This window comes from Rhinopithecus roxellana, chromosome 2 (assembly GCF_007565055.1).
Source record: "Rhinopithecus roxellana isolate Shanxi Qingling chromosome 2, ASM756505v1, whole genome shotgun sequence".
NCBI lineage: Eukaryota > Metazoa > Chordata > Mammalia > Primates > Cercopithecidae > Rhinopithecus > Rhinopithecus roxellana.
In genome coordinates, this window is record NC_044550.1 from 31,140,211 (window position 1) to 31,150,273 (window position 10,063).

General features: G+C 43.1%; 1 protein-coding gene across 3 annotated transcripts in view; it reads right to left on the reverse strand.

Moving 5' to 3' along the window:
• SEC24D (SEC24 homolog D, COPII coat complex component) overlaps nucleotides 1–7,205 on the reverse strand; it is a 112,332-nt gene extending 105,127 nt beyond the window's left edge. For 2 of the 3 annotated variants that reach the window (XM_010364856.2, XM_030917614.1), the window contains exons 1-2: nucleotides 6,951–7,205; nucleotides 4,549–4,707 (exon numbers count right to left, since the gene is read on the reverse strand). In XM_010364856.2, the coding sequence (XP_010363158.2) occupies nucleotides 4,549–4,666 (118 nt within the window). In that variant the 5' untranslated portion in view covers nucleotides 4,667–4,707; nucleotides 6,951–7,205. The remainder of the gene's footprint in view (nucleotides 1–4,548; nucleotides 4,708–6,950) is intronic. The other variant, XM_030917622.1, reaches the window with a different exon arrangement.
• Between the last annotated feature and the right edge of the window lie 2,858 nt (nucleotides 7,206–10,063).

The window sequence follows — 10,063 nt, forward strand, 5'->3', positions numbered from 1 at the left end:
CCCTGCCACGTGCTTCCATACCACCCTCTACTTCCTTTACAACAGTACTTCCCCCCAAAATTGTCATTGTTATTTAGTGCATTTCTCACAAAGTAAACACTATGAGGACTGAGATTAGGCTTCTTTTATTCAATGTCATATTACCACAATTATTTTGTTCATCAAATAAATCTGTTAAATTTGTGGCTGGGTGCAGTGGCTCATGTCTGTAATTTCAGCACTTTGGAAGGCCAAGGCAGGAGGATGGCTTGAGGCCAGGAGATCGAGACAGCACTGGGCAACATAGTGAGACCCCATCTTTACAAAAAAAATTTAAAATTAGCTGGGCATGGTGGAGCATACCTATAGTACTAGCCACTTGGGAATCTGGGGCAGGAGGATCATTTGAGCCTGTGAGTTCAAGGCTGCAGGGAGCTATAATCTCGTCACTGCAATCCAGCCTGAGCAACAAAGCAAGACCCTGTCCCTCAAAAAAAAAAAAAAAAAAAAAAAAAGGTGTTAGTATACAGCACTAGCTTTACAAAAACACAATGAATAGGCATAAATGGAGATATGATAATGTGAGCAACACAAAGCAAGAGTTAGCACTGGCCAGATCTACAGTGGAACAGATACTTCAAGGAATCACAACAAGTTTGCTTGTGTCTGTCAGGAGACCAATAAAAGGATCACTAAAAGGTTAGACAAGACACATGAAGACTGAAGATTAAGGTATCTAAGGTTATTCAGCAGAATATAATCAGAGATATAAGAGGTGGGGTAATTTAGTGAAAGTCTTAAATAATTAAACTAAAACACCATAATATGCATAGAAAGGTATATTTGCAGAGAGTATAATAGCCTGGTTATTCACCTGATATTTAATATCCATTAAGTAAGGAGAAATCAGTTTAAATTAAAGTGTGAAGGATTTAATCCAACAAAGACAGTTTTTAAAAACACTGGTAAGGCCAGGTGCCGAGGCTAACTCCTATAATACCAGCACTTTGCGAGGCCAAGGCGAGAGGATCACTTGAGCTGAGGAGTTCAAGACCAGCCTGAGAAATACAGGGAGACCTCATCTCTACCAGCTACTCGGAAGCTAGGCAACAGAGCAAAACCCTGTCTCAAATAAATAAATTAATTTAATTTAATTAAATATTGGTGAATACCAGAGTGTTTTGCTAATGAGTGCTACAGTTTGTCATTCACTTCACTGAATAAACATTTATAATTAGCTCAATTTAACCATTCCAGTGTATACATATTTCAAAACAATATGTTGTACATAATATATATGTACATATAGTTTTTTATTTGCAAATTTAAAAAAGTTTTTTTAAAGTAGTCATGAGTGCCTTCTCTGCTCCAGGAACATCTACTATAGGAACATCTATTATAACACAGTATGGCAAATAGTATAGAGGCCTGCAAAAGTATTAGAACACAAAAGTAGAATTCAAATTAGATTTGCATGGTATAAAAAATCCCTCTGGCTCAGGAGTTGATGGTTTGGAAAAAGGCAGTACTGGAGACAGGGATAATAGTTACATGATCATTTTAGTAATCCATGTGAGAGATGGATGGATTGAACAAAAAGAGTGACAGGAGAATGGAAAGGAGAAAGCAGGTAGGAAAGCTGTTTACAATCACTCCAAAAAGATTTGGGAGACCAATTGCACTGGAGGAGGTAAAAACGAGGGAGAGGTTTTTTTGCTTGCTTGTTTGTTTGTTTGTTTGAGAGAGTCTCACTCTGTTCCCCAGGTTGGAGTGCAGTGGCATGATCTTGGCTCACTGCAACCTCCATCTCCCTGGTTCAAGAGATTCTCATGCCTTAGCCTCCCAAATAGCTGAGATTACAAGCATGTGCCACTATGCCTAGCAAATTATTTTTTTCTATTTTTTTAGTAGAGACTGGGATTCACCATGTTGGCCAGGACAGTCTCAAACTCCGGGCCTTAAGTGATCCACTTGTCTTGGTCTCCCAAAGTGCTAGGATTATAGGTGTGAGCCACCACACCCCACCAAGTTTGTTTTTGTTTTTATTTTTTTTTTTTAAATAAAGTTTCTGGTGTGGATCACCAAATAAGTGATGCTAATGAGTGAGATCTGAAATGCCAAAAAACATAGGCTTCCACGATGAATATGGAATTGTTTTGGGTATGGTGATTGTGATATGCCTCAACAAAGGCGGACAACTGGAAATATGGGTCTAGAGCAAGCTCTTCCAACCCACGGCCCACATGTGGCCCAGGACAGCTTTGAATGTGGCCCAATAAAAATTTGAACACTTTCTTAAACCATTATGAGATCTTTTTGATTTATTATTTTTTTTTTTTTTAGCTCATCAGCTATTGTTAGTATACTTTATGTGTGGTCCATGACAATTCTTCTCCCAGTGTGGCCCAGGAAAGCCAAAAGACTGGATACCCCTGGTCTAGAGCTTAGGAGAGGCATCTGGGCTGGAGAAATAGATCTGAGAGACAAGCACTTTCTGTGAATGATCCAGCTTAGGGAAAAATCTACAGCGTGGGAGAACAGTGGTGAAGATGGAACATGGAGGGAGAAACAGCAACACTTAAGGGTCATGTAGAACCCCTTCCAAAGAAATGTCCAGAAAGCAACCAAAAAAAAACGGGCACAATGGTTTACACCCATAATCCCAGCACTTCGGGAGGCGGAGGCAGGTGGATCACTTGAGGTCAGGAGTTCGAGACCAGCCTGGCCAACATGGTGAAATCCCATCTCGGCCGGGCGCGGTGGCTCAAGCCTGTAATCCCAGCACTTTGGGAGGCCGAGATGGGTGGATCGCGAGGTCAGGAGATCGAGACCAACCTAGCTAACATGGCGAAACCCCGTCTCTACTAAAAAATACAAAAAACTAGCCGGGCCAGCTACTTGGGAGGCTGAGGCAGGAGAATGGCGTAAACCCGGGAGGCAGAGCTTGCAGTGAGCTGAGATCCGGCCACTGCACTCCAGCCTGGGCGACAGAGCGAGACTCCGTCTCAAAAAAAAAAAAAAAAAAAAAAGAAATCCCATCTCTACTAAAAATACAAAAACTACCCGGGCATGGTGGCGGGCGCCTGTAATCCCAGCTACTCAGGAGGCTGAGGCAGGCAGGATAATCACTAGAACCTAGGAGGTGGAGGTTGCAGTGAACTGAGATCACACCACTGCACCCCAGCCTGGTGGACAGAGGGAGACTCCACCTCAAAAAACAATAACAAAAGGATAGTGTCATTGAAACCAAAGGAGAAAAGAGTTTCATAAAAATGAGAGTGGTAAACAGTGTCAAATACAAAAGAGGACAGACAGCACAATGTCTTCTGCTTGAGAAATAGGACACCGATAGTCCTGGTGAGGGAAGTGGAAGTGTGGATGGGGTGACAAACTATGAAGTGTAAACTATGCTGAGCCATGGAGGGAAGGAGAGGCAAAGGTGGAGATCACCAAGCATAGTGAGTACTTTCTCAAGAAGATGCCTGTGAAGAGGGAAGAGTGAACAATACAAAGTGTTATACTTAGGTGTGTATGCAGTTTGTTTTTTGTCTTCTTGAGAGATCTGGGTATGAATCCTGGTGCTACTACTTGCTATCTGTGACCTCAGACAAGTCACATGACACCACGACACCAGACATTCAGTTTTTTTACCTGCAAAAATAACTTACTTCATAGCATTGTATGAGGATTAAATAAGACAGTACAGGGAAAGCTTTTAGGGCCAGACTTCGATAGATCATAAAAAAGAATAATTTATAATTATCTTCATAAATAAATGCTGAGGAGAAATGAACCACCAGATAGAAAGTGGAGGGGTTAATGGTTTCTACAGGATCCAGTAAGGCAAGATTATAAACATTCTGGAGAGAATTGTCCTGAACAAGAAGAGGGAGGCTTCATCTGGACATCTTTAAAATCTGGGGAGGAATAAATCATAAGAGTGACTTTCCACAGGTAATTCACAATCTCAGAGCATCTTCTGCAGCATACTCTGTGTGGCTGCTAACATCAAGCCCCGCTACAGGGAGTCCTTACCCCTTGCTGACTTTGTACCATATACATTCTACCTAGCACAGCCTGGATCCCAGATATCTGAGCTAGTTCCAGTGAGTTCTGAGAGTTACTCATTGATTTATACAAGGTCCATTTGTATAAAGAATTGTACAAAGAATTATCCTCACATATAACTGATGGACAGATTTATCTAGGGCCAATCCTAGATAAGGATATGCAAATTTAATTCATTTATAAATGTAATTCTTTTTTTATTCAATGTTTACAATAATCTTATATCACTAATTAACAGCAAGAACAAGACTCACAGTAAAAATAAAACAGGAAGTGTTTGTTTTAGTCTATATTTAAAAACCAAACTTGTATTCCATGCAATAACCAAACTAGTGATGTAGAGCTCTGCTATGAGAGCCTTTTCCAAATGATCCTGTAATCTCAAGCCATTTCATTATATAATGATCATTCAATGCTTTCAAATCTCCTCTTTCAGAACATCTTACGCCTCTGAGCCTGAGAACTAAATAATCACATACAAGTCAAAATAACACACTTTACCTGTTGGAGATGCTGTGTGCGACGGATCCCCATAGTGCCCATAATGAGGTGGAGAAAGGCCTATTCCAGGCTGAGGCTGAGAATATGGGGGTGTAGCCACGTAACCTTGTTGACTCATTATGAAAATATCATTCCAAAGGATAAATCTACAAAAGAACTCTGCAACAGAGAAACAAGAAACATGTTACCAAGAGAGTTTTAGTCACTTAATTTAAACGTTTATTTAGTGTTTAAATATTAAAAATATAAACACTGTTAATACATGTTTATGATGGTTTGAAGAAAAGTACAATTATCAGGTACATGAGAAATCTTTGTATTATACAATGTATCATTATCCCCTAAAAAGGGTCTAACCATAGCTCTCTGAAATTCAGTAAATCACTTCAATAATTCTGGGCAAATTCTCAAGCATGAGACTTGAATAACAGCTCCCAACCACTTTTTTAACGGAAGCCTGAAGCATTTCGCAGATAGTCTCTCATAAGTGTTCCTATGATTTTGTGCTTTTGGTTTCCATGGTCACATTTCAGCACAGAGCACACCATGCCATTCAATTGACTGACCACCACAACTGCCAGTAGTCTGCAATCAGATGTTTTATCACTTATGTCTTTTTAGTGCTCCTCTAATTAGTTATTTTAATCTAGTCATTAAGACAAAGAGAAATCATAGTCCAACAAACATAGCAACAGATAAAGTTGATAATAGGCTTATTTTATGAGTCATAATTAGACCAAGCCAGGTGGTCACTATAACCACTTGAGTATTGTCAGTGGTTTTTCAAAGGCGACAGAATTTCTTTCTAATTTAAATGATATCACATCTCTAAGAACATATGCACCTATATTTAAGGGACTAAGGAAAAAAAGTGTAATTTTGTAAGTGTGTAGGCACACACATCACAAATATAACAGACTCATCTTGATTCTTTTTTTTATCTTGATTCTAATCAGAACTCAATTTTGCTTTAAATTTTCCATTTTTTCCAGGTTTTAACAAAATAAGAGATATTTCATAGGACTGATGATTTAAAAAAAAAAAAAATTTTAAATACGGCAGAAAATGCTTTGAATCCTGGCAAGAGAAGTGTGTTTTCATTCTATATCTGCCATACTTAACTGTGTGACATGGAATGAGCTGAAGAACCTCTCTAAGCCTCAGTTCCTTCTTTTAGGAAATGAAGCCTTTTCAGATTTCCACTGATTCTACAATTTATCTCCAGTTTATTTGCCCCCATACAGGCATATTCTTCCTTTTGTTCTTTTATTTGCTACAATTTAAGATAAGAGATCGGTGGTACCTGCTAAGACTTAGAATCTGTCTATACTCAAGAAATAACATCTCACATTTAAAATGTGAAGCCTAAAATTTGTGATTTGATTTTGTTTCCATATTAAACTATAAGTTTACAAAATAAAAGCAACCATGTAAAAATATTGTGAGATCACTTCCTTCTGGGAAGAGGAGAACTGAAAAAGAGGAGAGAGGCAGGCAAAGGCCTTCTGGTCCACTTTGTTCCTGACAACCCTTGTTTCCTCCTCCCACTTAGCAGAGAGAGACGTGGCAGCCTGAGCTTTGGTCAAGCTCATCCAACCAAGAGCCCTTAGGAAGTCGGCACGAACACACCTAAGTAGCAGCCTGTTGCTGAGTGACAGAAAAGAGAGGCTGAGATGGTCACTCCAAAGAACAGGAAGCAGCCACAGGTCCCTCTGAACTGGTACTGAGAGGAATCAGCTTCCTCACGCTACCCAGTTTGCCACGTCAAACTTCCTCACACAGAGCACCAAGTTAAAGAAACCTGACTCAGCTTCAAGCGGCGACATGGCAGAAAGCCACTTGGCATAAGCAGGCCTAGGATCAAAATCTGGGGAGCCCCAATCCCAGAACGGCCCCCTGGCTCACTGTCACCCAGCAACTCTAGCCAAGGTGCACTTCTAACCCTGGAACAAGTTCGTATTTGGCCAGATCAGTTTCACTATTCGGATGTCCCGAAGCTTCAAGATATAGTTGCCATTTTCACCATGAATACATCCAACATTCCCTTCCTTCAAAAAAGGAAATAAAGTTGATAAGGAGACGAGAAAACCGCTGTCAATGACATTCGAATGGTGGTCACTGAGGATCCTAACTAGGCAATTCCTGCATCCCAAGGCAAAAGGTGGGGGCGGGTAAAAAATGCCCACGCCCACCCCACCTCCTTCTCCCCCATCCCGCCCGCCCCACTATTAAACTGCACTAAAAGGCTAAAGGAACAAAGAATGAGGTCTTCTCCCGCCGCCCCTGCCTCAGGTGAGCACCCGGTCTCCCGCCTTGTCCCCGGGCCCGGCGCGGCAACCCGCTCCGCTGTGCCTGGGCAGGGACTGTCCCGCCTGAGCGCGTCCGCGGGTGAGAGGCTTTACCTGCTCCCGCTCCCTCACCCCGCGGGCTTCGGAGCGCTGGCGGCTCTGCGTCTACTGCCGGCAGCCCTCGGCGGCCCGGCTCCCGCTGCGGCCGCTTCTCCCCCGAGCCTCTTACCCGGCCGGCGTCCCCTCAGCCTGGTCTCACGCTCGGAGTTGCAGCTGGGCTGGGAACTGCCACGTCAAACCCTCTCCCGGCTGCGCGCCCCCAGCGCCGGGCTTGGACCCGCCGCCGCGCTCCCGCCTGCGCACGCGCACAGCTACCGGCCGCCGCGGGGCGGGGCCACCGGACTGGGCCAGCGAGCAGCCAAGCGACCTCCCGCTTTTCGCTTTTTGCCTTTTTCCGGTTTTTTTGTGTTTTGGTTTTCTTTTTCCCGTCTTTTCTTTACCCTCCCCCTACAGGTCAAAGCCTTTAACGTCATGGCTAAATCAGAACGGTATTTTCTCCGCGCAGCCCGGTAGGAAGGAGGGGAGCGCGTTCATTCATTCTTCCATCAACAGGTTGCAGTTTCAGCTCTTCATTCATTACGTATTACTTAAATAACTAATAGTTCAGGTACTGCACTACCGTTACATACAGGAAAGTACACGATCTGGAACTAGAGGAAATTACCTTTTAAAGGCGAATCTGGCACGTGTACACGCACATTTGATGATGTATCCGTGCAATGCACTACAGAGGAAGGAACGCCCAAAGCAGCCTGGCAACGTGTAACACGGGAGGAGTGGGGGGTGGGGGAGATGTCCCAAAGGAAAAGTTTGGGAAGTGGGGTTTCCATTGATACTGGGGTTGTTAGCGTTCTGTATACTCCTTCGTCCGCATATTCCTTGTTTGTGAAGTAGGATGGCTGATCCTAGCCCCAAACAGGAATCTCTGCCTGTAAAAGCACCCAGCGTTTAGCTCACCGTCCTGAGAGAAACCGCTCAGAAATAAAGGCAACCTATATGAGATCTGGCGCTTACCTCTCTATTTCACCCTAAAATCAGGACCATCTGGCTGGTTTCCCATCACTTTCACTGCTAAATAGAAAGACATTCAGCCACCCCCGGGTTTGGTATAGCTACCACTTTGCTCAAACTTACCAAGTAAAAACCAGCCCGGTGTTTTTTGTTTGTTTGTTTGTTTGTTTTTTGTTTTTTTGTTTGTTTGTTTGTTTTTGTTTTTTGTTTTTTGTTTTTTTGAGACGAAGTCTTCCTCTGTCGCCCAGGCTGGAGTGCAGTGGCCGGATCTCAGCTCACTGCAAGCCTCCCGGGTTCACGCCATTCTCCTGCCTCAGCCTCACAAGTAGCTGGGACTACAGGCGCCCGCCACCTCGCCTGGCTAGTTTTTTGTATTTTTAGTAGAGACGGGGTTTCACCGTGTTAGCCAGGATGGTCTCGATCTCCGGACCTCGTGATCCGCCCATCTCGGCCTCCCAAAGTGCTGGGATTACAGGCTTGAGCCACCGCGCCCGGCCCCGGTGTTGTTTTTAACATGTACTTTCTTCCAGGCTGCAAGAAAGCTACTTGACAAATACCTTTACTGATGAACTGCCTAGGTAAAAGCGTATGTGGGGATGTTGCTACTCCTGAAATGCTACTTGAATTGTGCAGGAATTTTAAGTCATTCTAGCCGTAAAAATTTATGGTCCCTTTTTCTCACTCTTATAAGTTTTTAAGGTATGTGGCAAGGCACAGTGGCTCACACCTGTCACCCCAGCATTTTGGGAGGCCAAGCAGGGAGGATTGCTTGAGGCCAGGAGGCAGTGAGCTATGATCACACCACTGCATTCCAGCCTGGGCAACAGAGTGAGACCCTGTCTCAAGAAAAAGAAAAAAAGATTTTAAGGTGAGATATCCTGCCTACATCCAGCTTCATCACTGATCAGGTTTGAAAAACCACACTGAAAATTTTGTTTCAAATTGTTTCTTGTATTCTCAATGTGATGAAAATGTTTGGTGGAAGTTTAGGAAGTTTTGGCCAGTGTTGAAGCAGTACAGCTTGTAAAAGCAGTGAAAGAAGTTGTCATATAACAGCTACATTACAAGGAGCGAGTGAAGCTATGATACAAAGATAGGAGAGAGTAAAGTCAGAAACAGTCACAACATGTGATGACCTGCTTGACTTGTTACTCCTATAAAACCACTACATTTGAATTGTAAATACTTCCTTGCCTCCTGCTCAGGTACCAAACTTGTCTGAAACCAGGACAATTTGTGGTTTCAATTCTAAAACAGTTTTTAATTCTTAAATGTTAAAGCTGGAAGGGACTTTAGAGATATGAGTATTCAACTCAATATTCAGTGAGAACTGAATTCAGTTTAATCATCTAATAGACTAATAGACAGGTTTATTGAGAAAATTTAAATGACTTACTAGTCATTTATAGCTAGTTGGAAGTCATCCCTTCCAATTCCAAAGCTCTTTTCACCTCACTATGCTTTTTTTTCTTGAGACGGAGTCTCGTTCTGTCACCAGACTGGAGTGCAGTGGCGCGATCTTGGCTCACTGCAACCTCCACCTTCCGGGTTCAAATGATTCTCCTGCCTCAGCCTCCTGAGTAGCTGGGATTACAGGCGTGCACCACCACGCCCGCCTAATTTTTTGTATTTTTTAATAGATACAGGGTTTCACCATGTTGGTTAGGCTGATTTTGAACTCCTGACCTCGTGATCTGCCCACCTCGGCCTCCCAAAGTGCTGGGGTTACAGGCATAAGCCACCATGCCTGGCCTCACCTCCCTATGCTTTTTACCTTCTGATACTCTGATTTGCTGTTTTCTTTTAACTGGTTCTGCCTTTTTCTCCTGTGACTGCCTTATATTCAAGTTCTCAAATAACTATTAACTGACTGCATAGTTCCACCAACAGTTGGAGTTACTTGTCACAAATCTCTTTTTTAAATGAAATGGGCTTCTGGTTTGCGTCCTGCTTCTCTTGTCCTGTCCCCAAGTGCCCATGCCTTAGGTGACAAACTCCTAACCTTGTTCCTGTGATTGGGTCCCTGGCCTTCACCAGCCATGAGGGTTGGCGTGGAGTCTCAGTCTTCCTTGATCTGACCCATCCTGTTGCCACCTGAGCTTAACCTCTGATGTTCCATATGTAATTAACTTAGTTTCCCAGGTAACCATATCCTG